Genomic DNA, 22,721 nt, shown 5'->3' on the forward strand with positions numbered 1-22,721 from the left:
AGCTGTGCCAACGGAACGGAGGACGACTCTCATTTCTTGACTGCAACAAGACAAGAGTCCCAGTTAGCGACTTTAATCTGCACAAAAGTGACTCACAGTGACATATTTTAATGGCTTTGAGTTTGAGAGGGGATAATAAGCAGACTTTCCGCTTCTGAAGAGCAGAATCAGAATCACCTTTATTGTCATTGCACAGTGATCAACACAACAAAATTTGCTTGTGCATCCTCAAAAAACAATGACCACCCTCAAACACACTCACCCATACACATACTTCAATAAATATTGAAAAAACATCAGGAGACTGGGGGGGGTGGCAAGCTCGGAGACAAACATAACTTGTATTGCACTAATCCCACATTGTCATTATCCCATATTACAATTATCCCATGCTGCACATGTCCCATATTGCACGTATCCCTCTAAAACATCAATTAACAGTAAAAATACCCAACTTGACTTCCGGTTATGGCCGCATGCTACTGAGTCATGCTTTTCTATGCTCCACCGAAATCCTGGGTAAATCCTGAGATATAACACCATAATTGGTCTTGAAAGTGCAGGAATTTTTTCAGTATAAACGACAATGCCAAGGCAAACAAAACCGAACGAGGAAAACGGTAAAATACAGGCGCAGGTGAAGCTGACTGATTTTGGAGCGCATAGCATGAAGCATAAAGTTAGCAGAGAAGCTAATGCTAACCCCAAGGCAAGCGGTAACTCTGACGCGCCGACCCAAAATAGCAGCGAACTCACCGGGGCTAAAGAAGAAATTCTGACGGCGATAAGCAACCTAAAATGTGATTTCTCGACGAGGTTAGATGGGATCCTGGCCGCCGTTGAGGAAACTAAGAAAGATTTGGAAGATTGTACTGAACGGATAACACAAGCAGAGATACGTGTATCAACTGTGGAGGACGAGCACGCCGAGTTGCGGGGCACGGTTCGAATGCTGACGGACAGAAATAAAGTGCTGGAGGAGAAAATGATTGACTTGGAGACCAGGACGCGACTGAATAACCTGAGGATGGTGGGACTCCCCGAAAGCACTGAAGGCCCGGACCCATGTTCGTTTTTGGAATCCTGGATACTGGAGGTGTTGGACATGTCCCCCCTGCGGAGCCCATTAGTGATGGAGAGCGCGCACCGGGTCGGGTCGCGGAGAGGCAATGAGGCACCATCACGGACTTTGATTATGAGGTTTGTGAATTACAAGCACAAAATGACTGTGATCAAAGCGGCAATCGCTAAAAAGGATATCCTTTACAAAAACCAACATGTGCGATTTTATAACGATCTTGCAACGGAGGTTCACAAACAACGGAGGCAGTACAACACAGTCCGTCAGCAGCTTCGGAACCTGGGACTGAGACACAGCTTCGTCCCTCCAGCTAAACTGATGGTAACATACAGGGAAAAAACACACACATTCAAGAGTCTGACTGAGGTCCAAGGCTTCATAAACAAGGAGGAAACTGGATGAATAAATACTGAATAATGGTGCTGGAGTGTGTATGGACACACACATAAACACTTCAATGAAGGGAGGGAGGAAAAAAAATTTGGTCTCTGTTTTTGCGATAAGACTGAGACGAGAAAGACTCCTTAAACTTTCATTTTTAAGTCAAATTAGGTTCAGAAATCATCCTTATACAATCATCATATGATGCAAGACTTAAGTGTTTTCCTCAGTTTATTATTTTGTGGTTTTTTTTTTGTTTTTTTTTTATTACACTCATAAACACTTCAGTGAATTTTCTTTATGTTTTGAGATTAAGGATGAGAGAACATGGACTCCCTAAATCTGCACTTCGAGGTTAAATTAAGTTTAGAAGACATCCTAAAACAATCAGCATATAAGGCAAGACTGAAGTGTTTCCCTCCTCAGTTTATTATAGTTTTTTTTTAATTACACTCATAAACACTTCAGTGAATTTTCTTTATGTTTTTGAGATTAAGGATGAGAGAACATGGACTCCCTAAATCTGCACTTCGAGGTTAAATTAAGTTTAGAAGACATCCTAAAACAATCAGCATATAAGGCAAGACTGAAGTGTTTCCCTCCTCAGTTTATTATAGTTTTTTTTTAATTACACTCATAAACACTTCAGTGAATTTTCTTTATGTTTTTGAGATTAAGGATGAGAGAACATGGACTCCCTAAATCTGCACTTCAAGGTTAAATTAAGTTTAGAAAAGACATCCTAAAACAATCAGCATATAAGGCAAGATTGAAGTGAGGCCCTCAGTTTATTATTATAGTTTTTTAAAAATTACACTCATAAACACTTCAGTGAATTTTCTTTATGTTTTGAGATTAAGGCACATGGACTCCCTAAATTTGCACTTTTTAGTTCAATTAAGTTCAGAAAATATATCCTAAAATAATCAGCATGTAATGCAAAACTGAAGTGATGCCCTCAGCTTAAAGCTTTTTTGCAGAGGGATTCTTTCTTTCTCTTTTTCTACCCCAAGAGTTTTTTTTTCACTTGCTTGTGTCAAATAATGTGAGATCTGCACAGTAAAATATATTATTCAGCAGTGTTTTGATGGATGAGAAACGTGGAGCAGGAGAAACAAATAATTCTTTTTTTTTTTTTTTTAACTCTTTTCCTAACGACTTTAAAGCTTGGTGGACTGATCTGGAGATCTGTCCGTGTCCTAACCGGAAAACAATAAGTAAGGGGGGGTTTCCCATTAAATTGGGTAATTGGGGCTGTTCGTTCAATTTGGTTCATTATGTTCAAAGTATGTTCTAATGTTTAAGTGTGTTAAGGCTCTCAGACATTTTACTTATGCTAAAGGAATTTCACTTCACCTTAAATGCCACAGAAGGTAGAAATTAAATTCTCTTCCTGGAATTGCAGAGGGTTACATAAAACAAAAAAAAATTAAACAAGTAATGAATAAACTAAAAGACTCTAAATCGAACATTGTATTTCTACAAGAGACTCACACCCTGTCAGAGGACAATACAAAAATCGGTAGAAGATGGCAAGGAAGAATCTACGCAGCATCTTTTACTTCACAAGCCCGGGGAGTGATGATTCTCATTGACAAATCAGTACCCTACCAGGTCTCTAATGTAATTAAGGATAAGTTTGGTAGATACTTAATTATTCAAGGCTCGCTGCTGTCAACAACCTTGAATCTAGTAAATGTATATGGCCCTAATGCAGACGAACCAGAATTTTATACAAATTTATTTTTTATGCTGGCACCTATTCCAGGAGAATATATAATAGCAGGGGATTGGAACTGTACTTTAGACCCACTTAGAGACAGGTCTACAGGAACTGACCACACTCATACCAAAAGTAGACTGACTATTCACCATTTCATTAAAGAATTAGATTTACTTGATATCTGGAGATATTTGAAACCCAATGATATTGCTTACTCTTGTCACTCACTCTTTTGAAACTTATTCACGTATTGATTACTTTCTAGTTTCTGCCACTATTGATTTCAAAAATACAGGATGTTACTATGAAAATATCCTAATATCTGATCATGGTTTATGCAGCCTAATATACACGGATGCCATTTAGTTCGAGATCCACCCTAGGAGGACTTTAAATCAAATATGGTTGCTGGATAAAGATTGTTAAATATGTGGGGGAAGAAATAGATCATTATTTTAGAGCCAACACTACACAAACATCAGCAGGAGTCAGGTGGGATGCCTTTAAGGCATATTTAAGAGGGCACATAATTAGTTATACTACATTCAATCCAGAGAAGCGCGTCGGAAAAGGCAAGAGCTGGAGTCTAAAATACGAACTGTACAAGGGAAAGTATTAGAAATAACACCTCTGAAGTAAGAAAAAACTAATGCTCTTGAGAGCAGAATATGAAAAATTATCATCATCATTTTAGCCGACCTGGTGTCAGCAATCAAACTGAATGCGGTAGAGCAGGGTTTAATTGTGCGCGAGCTTCAGCCTTGTGGTGCGCCGGTTGCTAAGAGACAGACTGGAGGATAGATGTGGGGCCCAGTTTGACTGCCTGTGGGGCGGTCAGACAGGAAATCCTTAATCCATGCACATAAAGTATTGCTAAGGCCTAGGTTGAGGAGCTTTGTGACCAACTTACTGGGTACAATTGTGTTGAAAGCAGAACTGTATTCTATAAAAAGCATTCTCACAGTTGCACCTTTATTGTCGAGGTGCGTTAAAGCTGTATGGAGAGCTGTGATGATAGCATCCTCTGTGAATCTATTTGCCCTATAGGCATATTGATGCTGGTCTAGATTAAGGGGAAGGCCAGATTTTAAATGCTTCATCACCAGCCTCTCAAAGCACTTAGCCACAATAGGAGTAAGGGCCACCGGTCTGTAGTCATTCATGGTCCTGATGTTACTTTGCTTAGGCACTGGAATGATGGTGGCTGTTTGAAGCAAGCTGGTACAGTACCTTTGAAGAGAGATCTGTTAAAAATATCCGCAAAGACATCTGCCAACTGGTGGGCGCAGTCTTTAACCACCCTCCCTGGAATTCCATCAGTCCCCTCTGCCTTCCGAGTGTTCACAGACTTAAAAATGTGCCTCACCTCCTCTGCTGAAACAGTGAGTGGACAGCCTGTGTCAGCAGAGGGGTGGGGAACAGCTCCGTTGTTAAGCCCTTTGTTTCAAAACAGGCATAAAAATGATTGAGCTCCTCAGCCAGGGAGACATTAATGTCTACAGGTGGTTCACGGGTGCCTCTGTGGTTTGTGATCTGCTGGATGCCCTGCCACACACGCGTCGGATCTCTATTCATGAAGTGGTCTTCAATCTTTGCCTTGTATGCAGCTTTAGCCTGCCTAATGCCTTTCTTCAAATTGTACCTTGCTGAGCTGTACCATGCTGTGTCACCTGATTTAAAAGCTGCATTGCGGTCTCGCAGTAGAACCTGGACCTCCATACTTATCCAAGGTTTCCTTGTGAATGTCCAGATGCGTGTATTGATGGCAACATTTTCAACACAGGTTTTGATTAAGCAAAGCACAGTAGAGGCATATTCATTTATGTCATCATTAAAAAAATAGAGACCAATTCGTCCGTTCAAACAGTCCTGTAGCTGCATAGATGTTCCACAGGCCACCTCTTAACAGTTCTGATGGTAGGTTTCTGCATTTTAACAATAGGTCGATATGCAGGAATCAGAAGTAGTGACAGATGATCAGACCGGCCCAGATGTGCGAGAGCAGAGGCTCTGTATCCCTTTGTGATGTTAGAGTAGACACAGTCCAATGTATTCTTTCCTTGAGTTGCACATTTAACATGCTGATGAAATCTGGGTACACAGTCTGTAAGTTCACATGATTAAAATCACCAGCCAGGATGAAAACCCCCTCCGGATAAACAGTCTGTTGTTTTTCTATGGATGCTAACATGTAGATGAGTGCTAATTTAGCATTAGCGTCCGGTGGGATATAAACTGCAGTAACCACAACAACAGAGAATTCCCATGACAGATAAAACGGCCTGCATTTAACTGCTAAGAGTTCCAAATCAGGTGAGCAGCACTTATCTCTTCGCTCTTGTTCTCTTTGTACATGCTTCCACTGAGTTCAGTCATCACCAAACACAATCTTCAGTTTCATTTTTATGCCGATGACCTCCAGATTTATATGCCAGTTGTGCCTAATAATACAAGTGCTTTGGACTCCATACATAGCTTTTTAAAGGATATTAAGACTGGCTGGCTCAGAATTTTCTGCACCTTAATGAAGCCAAAACAGAGTGTATTCTGTTGGAGCTAAAACTAACTGATCCAGATCTTGACTCCCCTGGCTCCTTATCATAGGGCTGCGGTAAGGAACCTTGGTGTGCGGTTTGACGACTGTTTAAAATTTGACAAACAAACTGGCAGTGTGGTAAGAGCCAGTTTTTTCCAGCTGAGACTCCTGGCAAAAGTCAAACCCTTTCTAAGCCAAAAGGACCTTGAAAAGGCTAGCATGCTTTTATCAGCTCCCCGGATTGATTATTGCAATGCACTTTATGTTGGTATCACTCAAGGGCTATCTAAACCGACTCCACTGGTCCAGAATGCTGCTGCATCGACGGTTGACCAATACCAGGAAGCACAGCACATCACTCCTGTACTTTACTCCCTGCACTGGCTTCCAGTCCGTTTTAGAGTTGATTTTAAACTGTTAATGTTTGTTTTTAAAGCTGTAAATGGCATTGCACCTTCTTATTTATGTGACCTGTTAAAAACACACAACCCTGTCAGAGCACTTCGATCTGCTGACCAAAAACTTTCTTGAGGTTCCCAGGTCCAGGTCCAAACAATGGGGTGACCGTTCTTTTGCAGTAGCAGGTCCTAAAGTTGTGGAATGCCTTACCCTCCTGAACTGAGGTCCATTAATAGCTTGCCTCTGTTTAAAGCTAAGTTAAAAACATACTTGGTTCAGGCAGCTTTTGCACATAATTGCTTTGACACTTTTTTGGGTTCTATTTTTATTCTATTTTGGATGCTCTTATTGTGTTTTGTGTTTTCGTACTTTTTCTTTTTCTTTATCTCTAGCTGGTGTTATTGGAAAGCACTTTGGTTCAGGTGAAAACTGTTGTAAGTGCTATAGAAATAAAACTTGATTGATTGATTATCGATAAAGCAGAATTTGTTGCACCAGTTCTTATTAATGTATGTACAAAGTCCAGCCTCCGCGGCTCTTACCAAGTCTTCTGGTTCTGTCGCGCCGATAAAGTGACCGACCTGCTAGCTCAATCGCGGCGTCGGTATCCGTGGATTTAACTAACTTTCTGTGATAATCATCATAGAGCTGTCCCGTATGGTTGAACGGGTTGCGAAATCCAAACGTAGTTCATCCATTTATTTCCGAGGGACCGGGCTTTGCAACAAAAAGTCTGGGTAGAGGTGGTCTGTTCGATCCCTCTTACCTAGCCAAGTAGCCAGACCGCAGCCTCTCTTCTCTTTACGTTCTCGGAGCCGTCTCCTAGCTTTCCACTCGGTATGGTGATCCACGGAGATGCTCTGGCTAGCTCCTTCGTACTGCATGTGAGTGTAAGAAAAGCACTCATGATACGGACTTGATATATTCTCCCCATATGCAGTAAATCTTCTCTACTGCAGAAGATGTTTGATGTACACAAAGTGAGCTCAACCAAAGAAACAGTACGATCAACAGCCACACAAAACATTGTTTTGGGAGCACTGAGCCGCAGCATCTACGCGCCGCCATCATTTGCCTCTCTCTCTACCAAATCAACAATCAAAGAACAATGAAGCAGCGGATTCAAAGCACTAGCTTCATTGGTCCAAGCTTTCAATCGGAGTCACGCTGCAGAAGCGGTTGATTACAGACCCGCTGCAGGTCTGTAATCAACGTAGAGAAATTATCATTTTCCTGACAACACCCTAAAAAAACAACAGCCGGTTCTGAAGGAGCGATAAGGAAATCGTTAAGCAAAAAAGGTTAATGATGTCGATGGATCGATCATTTCTTAATGATACCCGAAAGACCGGTTCTCGATACCCGACCCTACACAGTTCACTCAGAGATCACAGTAGATGAATGACACAAAATATATTTTACGTCATGTCGGTCCTCAGCGCCACGGAAAAAAAAACGAGGCTGATCGTGCTCCTACAAAGCCCCCCCTGCTGCCAACAATACGCAGTGAGCAAGGATCACTTCAAACGTTTGAACAGTCAGATTGAAGGGCCAACAGGCTCTTCTCTCTGCACGGGCTGGAGGACAGCAAGCCCTTCAGATTTCATGGACAGACTGCCTGCAGCTGCGGCTGGACGTTTTGTGCAGCAACTCTCTCCTCAGGTGCACAGCAGCACTGGAACAACACCACGATCACGGGTGCTGGCAAGAGGAGGCCGACAAATTCTTCCTGGCCGCCAGCACCACTGCATGACCGCGGCAGCACTCATTGGATCACATGCAGCTGCAGAAGCCCCACACCACCCACACAGCACCGTCACAGAGGAGTTGCATCTCTCCTCCACAAAAGCCTCAAAAACTGGCTTCTGTACTGTGTGAAAACATTCAGCTGGTCGAATGAAAGTCAAACGAAATGCTACCATTCAAAAACTAAGCAAAAGATAAGAAATAGTCAAGCACTACAGCAAAACGAAATACGAAAGAATTGAGGTTTTCGGTGGCACTCGTTCAAATTATTCAACATTTTAAAAATCCTGACAAAGCGCCAGCTGCAGGATCGAAGCTGCACGAAGGTGAAATGATGTCAACGAAAGTCCAGATTTCTTGTTTCGTTTGGGCTTCGTTGCCCTTTGTTAAGTGAGGTGTGACTGGGCCTTAGAGGCAATCACATACTCTGAGGACATAAGTACAAGTTGAAATAATTCAATTAAAAAAGTATTAATCGTGAGGGTTAGTCACAAAGAATCCTAATTTACAATCACACGCAGTTTTTGTTACATCGTCTCCTGTTGCATTATAATAAACATATGTACGAGTAGTTATTCATGATGTCTCTTTTTCTTGGTTGAACTGCAGATATGACTAATCTACCAGACTTAAAAATGTACAGATTAAATTTTATGCCATTTTATTTGTCTAAAAATAAATGTCCATTGTTCCTTATTTTTAATCAAGAAATCCCCTCATCTGAAACAACAGGTAAGTTATGGTTTTAGTTTACAGATGAAGAACGAACTCTAAAGAATCTTTTATTTTTTACTATTTAATTACAAGCATTCTAATGTAATGTTTTTTTTTTTTTTTTTTTTTTTTTTTTTTACAGTAATCAAATTAATTTTGAGGTTAAAAAAAAAAATTGCAAGGATTTTCTTCAGAAAACTGCTGTGTTTAAACGAGCAGTTCTGTGACATGTTTCTGCCACTGATCTGTATATAACAAAGTGGTTTCTGCACTGCAGTCTTCTGTGTTTTGGCCTGATGCCTCATTTCTATTGGACAGTGCGAAGCTATGTCACGGCGCACAGCAGCGAAAGTTGGACTGGGTTGAACTTTGACCGCAGCAGCCTGATGAGAAGCAGTAATGTGCACTCCTGGAAGAAGCGTTGCTTTAGCTCGGTTTTTGACGCCACGTGTCTCATTGCAAATAATGCTTTTAGACCGATTTGTGACGCTTCTAACGCCTTTACTGCTTCCGGCTTTATTCTGTCAAATGTGTGTCACTTATTGCATTTTCCACTGTTTATTCTGTCAAATGTGTGTCACTTATTGCATTTTCCACTGTTTAGCATCTCGACAAACACACACACCTCACAGGTCAAAGGAAAACTGAACAGAAAACCTTCTGATGTGCTCACACCCAGATTACCGCAAAACTCATGAATTACTCCCTAAAATTCATGTTATCATTTTACATTTCTGTTTCAGAAACGTGTCTGTCTTGCTTTGTTAATTTCTATCAGCCGCTGCAGGACGTGTGCAGCTGCAGGGACTGATGCGAGCTTTCACATCTTGCAGGCTGCAGGCAGGTTACAACTGTAATCTGCTGGAATCCACCAACAACAAGAAGACATTTTTTGGAGAGGTGTCCTACAGGTCAAGACACAGACAACTCACTATCAATCACCCTGAAGAGGCAGGATTACTTACAATGCTGGGGATTAGTATTATTATCACTGTTAGAATATTATCGTCAAGATAATCCTGTCGTACCATTAATATCTCCCTTCACCGCAGTATGCAAATGTGAAATATTCATGGCTCGTCTCCAATCAGGTGTGAAAGTTACATGATCAGGGGTTATATGTTGTTTCTGAACAAATTATCAAATTCTAAAATACATTTTTTTGGCGTAAATGATACATACAATACTTACATTATCAAATTGAAAAATAGCAATTATTGTTCAAATTATTATTGCCAGATGGGAAATATTGAAGCGGGGGGGAAAAAAAAAAAAATCAAGAAAATCATGATATAGAGGTTCATAGAGGTAAATTAATCAGCCAAATTGTATAGTGAATTATGTCCCTAAAATTGTGTAGCATCCTTAGACAAGTGTTCCAGGACTAAATGGGTAATTATGTGGATGAGAATATAATACAAACTACATCACTGCACTCATAGAGCGCAAACCTCCGCCAACACTAGTTTCCAAATTCCACAAATTTTTACCTTGGAAAAATTTTCAAGGTCAAAGTTCTGTTAGAAGTGGCTTTTCAGAAGCTACAATATAATATACAAAAAAATGAATGTTTATGAGTTCAATGATACGAAGCCAAGTTGAATGTTAAGTTCCATTTGTTCCACTGAAAGAATGTAAAAACATTCATTATTTGTTTTATATAACGGCTAAAACAGATCCTTGTCATTTTATATTATATTAATGTATAAACAACAGAAAAAGGACTTAAATTTTGGTGTTCCACTGCTGCTACAGTCCAACATGAACTTTAAATAGGAGTTCAAATTACGCTGTGCACTGACTTTGTACATCAAAAAAAAAAAAGACTTTGTGTAGGTCCTCAGTCCAGCGAAAAATCATGTCAGCTTTTCATCCGAACAGCTCTTCATGCATCCAGATGGCTTACAGTGCAGTGGATTTTTGTGTGTGTGTTAGAAGAACTAGCACCATCAATTAGCTTTTTCACATTGTCGTCCGTCAGCAACACAAACTCCGCCATGTTTGTTTTAAAGCTAAGAGCCTTGCTGCTTGTGTGAGCGCGTGCCTGCATGCTCACACTGGCAGGATGGCGGTAGTGGTGGTGGAAGTGTGCTCTTCTTTTCTTCTTCTTTTGGCTGCTCCCGTTCGGGATCACCACAGCAGAAGCGTGCAATGGTACCAAACATATGGAACCAAACTCCACTCTAAACAATGGGACACATCACATACAAAGCACCAATCAAATGACAAGGCTCAGTCATTATACAATATGAAATATCGATCGAAAGGGCTTTTCAATGTTAAAATCAAATGTCCGCTAAATCTGCAAAACAGATCATATGTGGCTCAAACTTACCGTAATTTCCGGACTATAGAGCGCACCTGAATATTAGCTGCACCCATCAATTTTAAAAAGAAATTGTACATAAATAAGCCGCACTTGTCTATAAGCCACGGGTCTCCACGTTGTAACATGAGATATTTACACAATAAGATGTTAGACAGAAAGATTTTTTAACTTTTCATTAACTATGTACTGTAAATGCTTTTTCCCCGTGAACACGTAAATATTGACAAGCACGTCATCCAGCACACGCGCACGGTGTCTCTGCTCCACATGGAGAACTGAGTAATTTTAAATTGTTCTTTTTCTAACTTTCATCGCGTGCAGCCAGGATCAGATGGAGTCTGTGGTAATGAGGCACTGATTTTTTTAGACTTGATGCGCCAAGACAGAGAACTGGTTTGGATGGGTGGGAGGAGAAGGCTCCGCTCCGCCAACTGATCTGATGGTGCAAAGTGCCGGAGAGGGGATTTTTCTTCACTAAATCGAACAGGTGGTAAGACCTTATATTTACACTGTGTGTAAATTTACACCGCATGAGGAGAGCAGCTTTCAGCCAATCAATTGACAACATCAATTGACGTATTTCAACTTATGAAAAGCCTGTAAAAATCCATAAATTAGCTGCATCATTGTAAAAGCCAGAGTGTTCAAAAGCAATCACTCTCATTCTCACAAATGAGAGTGATTGAGACACTGATTTGAGATATAATGCAAAATGTACATCAAATGGGCTTTTTGATATTAAATTCAAATGTTCACAAAATCCACAATCCAGATCAAACTTTGTCAGGTGATGGTCAGTGCCATTCTGCACCTCACTTTCAAATGTGAGGGTGATTGGGGCATATTTGATTAAGATGTAATGTAAAACAGATGGGGTTTCAATGTTAAATTTAAATGGCCACAAAACCTATAAGCTGGATGAGATCCAGATCAAATGCTCTTAGTTGATAAAGGATACCATCCTACTTCACATAATTTTAAGTTTTTGACAGAGGTATGAATTTTTGAAACTTCGTCCAGTGTTGAAGATAGAGACGAAGTTTCAAAAATTGACTTTTGACCTATGACCTTGAAAACTGAATCAGTTTTTGCCTATCAGGATACGAATCTATAACAATATATGAAAAATTGCAGGCTGCAGGCTGTTCAGAAACAGACAAACAAACAAACGGGGTGAAAACATAACCTCCTCTAACTTCGTTGGCGGACGTTATGACAAGTCTTAGAAAGTATCAATTGAATTCCAACAACAAAAACTAAGTCCCTTTGGCTCCTCCCTTGTTTTCACTCGGGGTCGCCACAGCAAATCTTAGGGGGATTTGCATGTTGAATTGGCACAAGTTTAACGCCGGATGCCCTTCCTGATGGAACGCCATATTGAACCAGGAACCTTCCGCATTGGAAACAAGCGCACCAACTGCTTGGCCACCATCCCCTAAATTCCAACAACAGAAGATAAAAGAATGTGTATTTATATCCTGACCACAATCCTGGACAGGCAGGAGCATCTGCAGGTCTTGAACACTGTCCGTCTTCATACGTTTCACACTTGCAGCTTTTAGTTCACATTTTTCTTCCCACTTTTCACTCTTTCACAGGTCCAATAGTCAACACTCTTCAACATATCATCTCCGTTTTACGTTTCCACTTCACCCCGATCATTTCATGAACCAATCGAATCATTCATTTATTTGAGTAAAAATCAGATAAAGCACAGTGTGTTCGTCAATATTATTATGAATCATGTACAGTGGAAATTTGTACAAATTGTAATCATGGTAGCCTGTGATTTATTTATTTATTTATTTATTTTTTATGGTTGGCAGGTGACTGACAGGCTTGGTCCATCCAGGGTGGTCCCGCAAGGAACCCTAAGGCCCGCCGGGTATGCTTGGGCAAGGTCCTTAATCACCTAGTTGCTCCCGGTGTGTAGTGGGTGCCTTTGATGGCAGCACCGTGACATCAGTGTATGAGTGTGTCTGTGTAAATGCGAGACATCATTGTAAAGCGCTTTGAGTTTCTGATGCAGATGGAAAAGCATCTATAAAGGCAGTCCATTCTAGATATCCTTTAATCAACACAACAAACAAATGTAATACACCAATAGATAGTTATGCAAATTATCATGATCACAAAGCAAAAAGTAATACGTCTATATATATATATATATATACATACATACATACACACACACACACACACACACACACACACACACACACATTCATGGAAAATACTGTAAACTTTAGCAGCAACATTAGAGTGCAAACCATCGCCGTGCATCAGACCTCCATTTATACCCTAACTGTCTAAATTAATAACCTTTAACAGGACAAATATACTCAGCTAGAGAGTCTTTAAGGTTTCCTGAGTGCTCGGAGTGGTTCCGGTTCGACTCATAATGAAAACGGCGTCATCACTCGTCACACACGAGGAAAAGAAACGCAGAGCAGCATGACATGGAATCACCAAAGACATTTGTTTTAAATCAAGTCCCAGGATGAATCACATTCAGGTTACATGGCATCGATATTCCCGTTCCAGAAGGTCCTGAATAGAGCCCGACCAATATGGATTTTTTGAGTCCGATGCCGATAACGATATTTGGATGAAAAAAATGCTGATAATCGATAAATCAGCCGATCAGCTGAATGTTTCAACCTCTTAGCAGTAAACGAAAGTTTTTCATGCTAGAAATAAGGTCTACACAACGTCGGCTTAATAAAAAGTGTGACCGACGCAATGAAGCACATACACATTACTACATAAACTGAGTTAATCAAACTGAGTTGAACTGAAACGGGAGAAATGGGTGAATGTAATCGCAAAGTTATTACAAACAACATCCTTATAAACTTACTTGTATGCTTTTGTCAGCCGATCAGTGCAGTGTGACAGCAAACTACGGGGGCCGGTGATGAACACATTTAAGCAGGGGTGTAAGCAGCTCTCAGTTGAATGGAGTCAGAACTCCATCTACTGGACAAACGGTGCAAGGACATTTTACATTGCCGACACAAACATTATTTCAGTAACTGTTGTTTATGAGAAATTATCGGCGTTCTATTGGGAAAATTTCGGCCGATAGTGAGTACTTTGAAAAGGGCTTATATCGGCCAATAATACTGGCCAGCCGATATATCGGTCGGGCTCTAGTCCTGAATTTCCCAATAACTGCAAGGAAACAATGAATGTCTGTGCAATGCCATGTTGATGTGGAACCGGAACCACCCCAAATGCGCAAAGGATTACAGGACCCTAAAATTTAGAATTTGTGTTAAGACATGTGATTTAATTGTGAAATTATTCACAGCAATAATCCAAAATGCTAGAACATGAAACCTGTTAATTGTAGCTTGCCCCCCCACCCCCATTTATAACCATTGTCACAAAAACCATCAAACATCATGAAAAGGTACTAAAAATTTCACCAGAAAAGTAAAACATGAGGACACCTTTTACTTTTAAGCATATTCTTTTATTCAGCATTTGTATTATTTCTTAATGTTTATGCCCAGCATTTCATTTATTCAAAACAGTCTGGAAGAAAATCAGGCTGTATTTAAGATTTTAACAAATATGTTAAATGAGTGATGATTTAAAACTGTGTTTTCATTAGAGGTGGGCGATACTAAGAATTTTGGTATTGATCCGATACCAAGTAAACACAGGCCCAGTATCGCCGATATCGATACCGATATTTTTTTCATATTTAAGTTTCATAGATCCAAAGGATCCAGAAGACCTAGGATAGAATTTCGCCAAACATTGTACGTGACAAGAAAATACTTTATTATCACAGTCACATTTTTGTTTAAAAAAATATCACTCAACACAACTGAGGTAGAGAACTGACAAACCACAACACAAGGGTGCGCTACTCTGTGTTGTGTGACACAGAGCAACGCTGCTCTTACAGACAGAGATAGACTTTGATGAATCTGCATGCGCAGCAGTCAGTGCGTGTGTGAGAGAAAAAAAGCTTGAGTATTGATCTTTTTACACGAGGATCGTTCAATATCAATACCAGCATTGGTATCGATATTATCGATATTAGGATCGATCCGCCCACCTCTAGTTTTCATGTAACACAAAGTACATTTATTAAGAGTATTAGTATTTGAAAAATGATGGTTTGAAGCTTGATAAATTATTATTTCGTATCAAAATCAATCAATAAAATAAAATAAAAAAATAAATCTGATTTTGGTGCAATGAGAATGTTTGGACATTTAGCAAATTAAAAATCAAAACACTCCCCCCCACCCCACCCCCCGCCCCAAATATCTAGTGTCCAAAACTTTTCTACAATTCTGGAAATCGTGACAGAGGAAATCAGTCAGTTATTACATTACAAAATGACACAACACGACTATATTAATTATTTTTTAATCTCACTGTCTGTTTAACCTCCACTTGCCTGTCACATAATAAAAATGGATTATTTTCTTTTTTGTCACTTAAAAAAATGAAAAAAAATTAAAAACAATTATTTGCAGTGTTGGTGAATAAAAGCAGCAGAAATAAAGACTCACCATAAACGGACAGGTGGACAAACACAAGGTGATGAAGAACAAACTTTTCATCTTCCGTCCTCACTTCAATTTTTCATTCCATTAATGAGGACTGAAAAAATGTTGTAATCCCATGAATGAAGACGTGAGAAAAGACAAAAAAATGACAAAAGTCAAGATGTAGACAGATCCACACCGGCACGTTCCACAGAGCAGAATAAACGGGTGGGAACTAACTCCTGAAGCTCAACGCAGCCGTAAAGCGAGCGACAATAAGCACAATAAGTCTGCTTCCGATTTTCAAAATAAATGCTGCCTTGTCACGTCATCATTTGGGCAGCGTCTGTCTGTATGTCTGCTGTGCCGGCCTACTCCTTCCAGGTCCTTTGGCAGATTCCAACCAAACTTGTTAAATGGATTAAAACCTACCTTGGAATTGCACTTAAATATTTTGTTTTGACAAAACGCGAAGTAATTTGGGTTGAAGATCATGTTATGCCCTGATGGCTTCCTAATTTAGCACGCATACATAGGCAGAGTTTGGAATTGCTCAGGTGAGATCAGATTTACCAGAGGTCAATCATCAGGGTCAAGGTCCATTTATCAAAAGTCAAAATTCAAGTTTTGCAGTTTATAGTTGAGTTCTGGAATTGCCCAGCATGGTCAGTTTTGCCAAAGATGAAGGTTAACGCAGATATTACTCTCAAAGAATCAATTTTGGCAAAGGTCAAGGTCACAGAATTTGATTTTCAACCTGATTTGGACCAAATGTACACATAGGTGAGTGGATTCCAGAACTGCCTTGATGAGGTGTGACAGGTGAAGTGTGAAGTTCATGTAGAAAGTGTGTTGTGTAGTTCTGTGAGATTTCAGTTTGACCTACTTGCCTTTTACATAAAGGAAATTAGCACACTATCAGTGACGGCATATGTTTATGCCTAACAGTGGCAGCTCCAGAGATTTGTTTTCTGCAGGTGCTGTGGGGGAGCTTGGCATTTTTATGAGGGTGCTATGAAATAAGGGCTTGTGTGTCACAGTGGCTCTCTGCTACACCTATGTCACGTTCCCAGCCTGGGGAGGTCTATGTTAAAATGTCATAGTCACCTGAAAGTCCATTAACAATCTGTCCTCTCATTAACTTCTAGATCTGTTCCTACTTCCTAAATGTTTCACATCTGCAGTGATTAAACCATTACTTAAGAAACCTAATCTAAAACCTAATGAGTGTATTGATAAGCTGATATCAAATCTATCATTTTGCTTTAAAATTCTGGAAAAGGTGGTTTCATGGCAGCTTGTAGACCACCTTACTGGGAATAATCTTTTTGAACCACTGCAGTCTGCTTTTAGAAAATATCATTCAACAGAGACGGCGCTCACTGAAGTGGTGAATGATCTTCTGCTTGCAATGGATTCGGACACCACTACGCTTCTGTTGCTGTTAGATCTCAGTGCTGCATTTGATACTGTGGATCATCATATTCTACTCAATAGGCTGGAAAATCATGTTGGGATTACTGGGAGTGCCCTTGCATGGTTGACGTCATACTTGACCAGTCGTTCTGTGTTTTGTACAATAACACTACCTCTAACCTTAGTGACATGAAATTTGGGGTTCCATAGGGGTCTGTCTTATATAGCACCGCTTTATATAGCACCCCTTGGGCACATATTGCGGCATTTTGGGATTACCTTTCACTGCTATGCTGATGATACTCAGTTATACATGCCGATAAGTGCTGGTTATCTCATCCACATAAAATCCTTAGAAGATTGCCTTGCAGCAGTGAGAAGTTGGATGTCTAGAAACTTTTTACTTTTAAACTCTGATAAGACTGAAATGATGGTTCTTGGTCTAGTGAGACATCGGCATCAATTTGACCAGCTAACCCATAGCCTAGGCTCGTGTGTCCTACATCACACTGACAAAGTGAGGAACATTGGGATAATTTTTGATCATGCATTGTCCTTTGACCTCCACATTAGAGATATTAATAGGACTGCTTTCTTCCACCTGCGAAATATAGCGAAGATTCGTCCCATGCTGTCTATGGCTGATGCTGAGACCCTGATTCATGCGTTTGTCTCTTCTAGATGGACTACTGCAATGTTCTATTTTCTGGTTTATTGCAAGTCCAGCATTAGGGGTCTCCAATTGGTTCAAAATGTTGCAGCCAGACTTTTGACAGGAAGCAGAAAGTTTGACCACCTTACACCCATTTTGGCATCTCTTCACTGGCTTCCTGTCCCCGTGAGATAAGATTTTAAGGGTCTGATACTAATCTATAAAATTGTTCACAGACTGGCACCTCCCTACTTAGCTGACCTAATTAAACCTTGTGTACCGGCCCGGGCTTTGCGTTCTCAGGGTGCAGGACTACTTTGTGCCCCTTGGGTGAATAAGAAGTCTGCGGGTCACAGAGCTTTCTCTTATCATGCTCCTGTTCTGTGGAATGATCTCCCTGTGTCAATAAAACATTCAGATTCTGTGGAGACTTTCAAGTCCAGACTTAAGACGCACTTATTTTCCCTTTCGTATGGCTAGCATACTGGCATCATATGTTGCTATGCTTTTTACTCTTTTAAATTCATTTTATTAGGAAACGGAGCGTGCTGCGGCCTCAACTTTACCTAAATTCTGGGTCTTTTAGTGAAGTTTAGGGCTAGTGGTCGGCGATCACTTTAGTATTTCTTTTGTTTTCTTGTTGCTTAATGCTGACAAATTATACAGTATTTGTTGTCTTTCTGATGCCTGATTCTGTTTTTTCTCTCTGTTTGAGGTGCAGCTCCATCCAGAGATGGGTGTGGTGTCCGTTTCTGTAACCCTCCTCTCTTGTGCACCGGCAACATTTCTTGTGTGTTTGTTTTGTGAATTGTTTTGTAATTTATGTCTGTAGCATGGCCCAAGCAGAGGGTCACCCCTTTGAGTCTGGTCTGCTTGAAGTTTCTTCCTCAGATCATCAGACAAAGTTTTTCCTTCCCACTGCCGCCTGTGTGCTTGTGCTAGGGGTTGGTAAGGTTAGACCTTACTTGTGTGAAGCACCTTGAGGCAACTTTTTGTGATTTGGCGCTATATAAATGAAAATAAATTGAACCAATGGCTCATTTATTAATAATATAAATCACCAGAAATTTCTTTCACCAAAACATCAAATCTAGGCGTGCATCCCAGATGTACCTTGTGACAAACTGTAGTTGAACTCCCAGGTCTTCTTTTTAATAAAATCCTCCTCTGTACCACTTCATCATGAAGCTGTATAACTGGGGATACAAAATGTAAAACATGCACTGTGCAGCCACAGAAGCCAAAACTACTTCTGGGTTGTCTGGATGTCTTGGTGGCTTTCCTCACTCTTCTCCTTCTCCTCCAGTCACTCAGTGTTTGAGAACTGTCTGCTCCACACAGATTTACCACAGAGTGCCATACTGTTTGTATTTCTTCATAACTGATGTAAATAAAGTCCAAGACGCATCATGTATCCATCACCTGACGTATCTGATGAAAACTGGCAATGAAACTGATTATTTACAGGTGTTATACCAAAGGGGCCCATTACTTTTGAAACCAATCATCTTGGCTTTAATATTTTTAATTAATTTATATCAAGTGGAAGAGATTTGGTTTGAGTTTAAGGAAGACCTTTTCAACATTTTTATATTGAGAAGCCTGATGTACTTTTTGTAGCTTAAATGGCATAAACAAATTAAAATCTGTGAAATACCATATATCTTCTATGAATGAGTGGAATCCATTCAATGATTTGCCCATTTCTATTAATCAGACACCCCCCACCATTTCTGGATTAAAAATTCTGGATCCAGCCCTGCTCCAGAGCTGAATTAAAAAGCTCTCATGCACATAACAGGGCTGTGCTATGGGGTGTAAAGCTTGGACTTGGGCTTGCTCTTCGGTACTTATTATGAAGGAGTGTTCCTGTAAGTGCACGTGACGTCTCAGTGTGGACACACCTCTTGTCCTTCTTTAGACCTGTGCAGTTTGGAAGAAGTGGCACTTATTTATACAAAGCCAGACACCGTCCTGCCAGCTGTGGCTCGATGTATCAACAGTGCACAAAAACTCAGTGAGCAAAGCCCGAGACATTCGTCCTCGATCCATCACCGCTGAGTGCTTTATGACCTGTGTATACACACGATCCTGAACACTGTGCAGCCAGAAACTCTTCAGCAGAGCACATGCAGCTGGACCAACCTGGAACTGCACACATCATCTCAAAGATCTTTTAAAAATAGCTTTCTTTTGTTAAGTGGCATCATATTTTATTATTGTTGTTCATGCTTGTGTGTTATTTGTGTGTTTGTCATTAGAATCGTTCCAAAGGTTTTAAACGGTGCTGAGGTTCCAGTACGAGTTCACCCTATGGTGTTTAACAGTCTGTTAGTCTACAAAATACCTCAAAAGATAACACAGAGGTAGCTGCTGGTTTGGGTCAGTGAAGTTTATAGATTCCAGATGCAGATGTGGATCTGCTTCCTGAATCTATAAACAATTTGAAAATGTTGGATTGGATGTGTCTTGGAGTGGGAGGACAAATATACAAACTACAACAGCACATAGAACTGAATTCTGGCAACCCTTTATTTTAGGTCCATATCTAAAATCTGTTCAGAACTTGCATGCTTATGCTTCCAAAGCAGAAGGTTCTCAGTTCAGGACCACCTGTCCCATGAAGTTGTGTCAGGAAGGGCATCCAGTGTAAAACCTGTGCCAAATCAACATGATGCCCATATCAGATCTGTGTTTGGGGACCCCAAGTGAATAAAAGGAGAGGCTGAAAGACCTTATTTTAAAATTATGTTCAGAAATAAATGCAAACAAACCAATCTGCACAATGAAAATTACAAAAAAAAAATTCCAGTTATTGAACAGAAAAACAAAAACAAAAAAAGAAAATGTATTTGTAAAATGAAATTTACCAAATGTTGCCAGACAAGGTATCTACACCCTTTGATGAATTTATAGTAACTCATCACTTTAGCACTCGGTTTTCTTTTAGAAAAGTCAGGGGATGGATACATGGACATTTCCAAATCACTGTGTATTTGGAGTTCATTCACATCAATCTTGTCACACTCCTCAGCCTCCTCTCCCCCTCCCTTCCTGTGTTGGCTTGTCTCCACCTACCTGGGCGGATCTTCCAGCCTCCTGCAGCACAGCTGGCAATCATCTCCAATCAGCCTCCATTTTAAGATGCAGTGCAGCCCTTCACAACTTGCCAGGTTGTTGTTTCTGATACTCAATGAAAACCCGCCTGCCTGCTACTTCATCTGTTTGCCAGCCTGCTACTCACCGGTTTGTCTGCTTACTACTTACCTGTTTACCTGCCTACTACTATCCTGTTGCCAGCCTGCTACTTACTTGTGCACCTGCCCACTTACACTCCCGCCTTGGTACCTGCTCCTCAGTCTCCAGTTAAATTGAATAATACTTTGAAACCGTTTCGGATTTGAGTCTGCTTTTGGGTCCAATTACAAACTGTGACAGTACAAACTGGCCAACATGGACCCAGCAGATGCAGATCGTCTTGCTATAGCCGTTTCAAATCAAGGGAGCAAACTGGGCCATCATGAGCCACCTGCTTCAAGAACTAATGGTAGTTAGGTCAATGCGCCACTGCCCAACAGATCACTCAACTTATTCCATGATGCAGCAGCTGCCACCAATATCACAACTCCAGTTGTCCAGCCCCCACCACAGCCAGCTCCTGCTCTACCTCAGCCTCCCGCTTTATCTCCGCAGCCACTCAGAGAATCTCATGGTCCAGACCCTGACCACTACTCAGGTGATATGGGGAAAATGTGGGGGGTTCCTGCTTCAATGTTCCCTAGTTTCAGTCAAAAACCTATACATATGCTACTGATTGTTCCAAGATAGCATTGTCATGGGGTTGCTAAAACGGGAGGGCTTTGGACTGGGCAGTAGCCATGTGGCAAGGTAGACCACATGTTCGTAATGACTTTGATACCTTTGTTGGAGAACTCAAGAAAGTCTTTGATCATCCTGTCCAGGGAAAGGAGGCCTCTAAAAGGTTACTCTCCATTCATCAGGGAGCTCGTAGTGTGGCTGAATTTCTGTTGAGTTCAGAACACTTGCCGCTGAAGCGGGGTGGGATGATGTTGCGCTACATAGTGTTTTTGTCAATGGACTGTCCGAACAGTTGAAGGACGAGTTAGCAGTTGAAGGATGATTTGGATAATCTTGACACACTTATTTCCACAGCAATAAAACTCGACAATCGATTGCGTGAGAGATGCCGGAGCGGTCCACACGTCAAACATCAACACTCCCCCACAGAAGTACCCCAGCTCGTTCTCCTGCTGTTTTGCCAGCTCCTATGTCTGCTACGTCCCAAGGTAACCATCCTCAGCTGGTCAGAAGTGGAACACCAGGCAACTTGGTCGAGCCAAACTGACACCCAGTGAGCGTCTGCATAGAATCAGAGCTGGTGAGTGCATGTATTGTGGTCAAGTTGGCCACTTTGTCGCCACATGCCCATCATGACCAAAGATTGGCTCACCAGTAAATATGGGGGTCGCTGGTGAGCAAAAGTATATTCACCTCTGGCTCCCAAACTAAAAGGTTACTTCCTGCTAACTTTGTAACACAAGACGTCATTTGCCTCTCACTGCTTTAGTTGATTCAGGTGCTGAAGAAAATTTTATGATTCCCAACTAGCCTCTCAAGCAGGCTTCAAAAGCCTTCGCCTGGACACTCCACTGGTAGCCAACAGCCCTTGATGGTAAAATGATCGACCAAGGTAACCCACTGCACAGAACCCTTACAATTAAATTGATTTCTGGAAACCATCAACGCTTATACAATTTAATCTGATTTCAACTCCACACACCCCAGTAATACTTGGATATACTTGGCTAAAGGGTTCATAACCCACACTTGATTGAGACTAATGGAAAGATCTTGAGTTGGAGCACTTTTTGCCATTCCAAGTGTTTAAAAATCTGCTCTTCCCCCAGCGGAGCTTCAGTCTCTCATCCGGAGCCACCGGATTTGTCTTCAGTGCCAGCAGAGTACCATGATCTGGGGTGAGTTTTTTAGTAAGGAGCGGGCCCTATCTCTTCCTCCTCACAGAACCCTATGACTGCGCCATCGACCTTCTTCCAGGTGCCACATTGCCTTCTAGCCGCTTGTACAACTTGTCCCGTCCTGAACACGAAGCTATGAAAAAATATATCAAGGACTCTCTGGCTGCAGGTATTTATCCGCTCTTCCTCTTCTCCTGTCGGTGCTGGGTTTTTTCTTGTAGAAAAGGACCATACAC

The 22,721-nt window shown here is 41.0% G+C and overlaps 1 protein-coding gene across 1 annotated transcript in view; it reads right to left on the reverse strand.

Moving 5' to 3' along the window:
* The window catches only part of vipr2 (vasoactive intestinal peptide receptor 2), a 185,131-nt gene extending 169,578 nt beyond the window's left edge, over nt 1-15,553 (reverse strand). The window contains exon 1 of the mRNA XM_034183771.1: nt 15,445-15,553. Coding sequence (XP_034039662.1) covers nt 15,445-15,495 — 51 coding nt within the window. The 5' untranslated portion in view covers nt 15,496-15,553. The remainder of the gene's footprint in view (nt 1-15,444) is intronic.
* Nucleotides 15,554-22,721: the final 7,168 nt, after the last annotated feature.

The sequence above is a fragment of the Thalassophryne amazonica genome, chromosome 12 (assembly GCF_902500255.1).
Source record: "Thalassophryne amazonica chromosome 12, fThaAma1.1, whole genome shotgun sequence".
NCBI lineage: Eukaryota > Metazoa > Chordata > Actinopteri > Batrachoidiformes > Batrachoididae > Thalassophryne > Thalassophryne amazonica.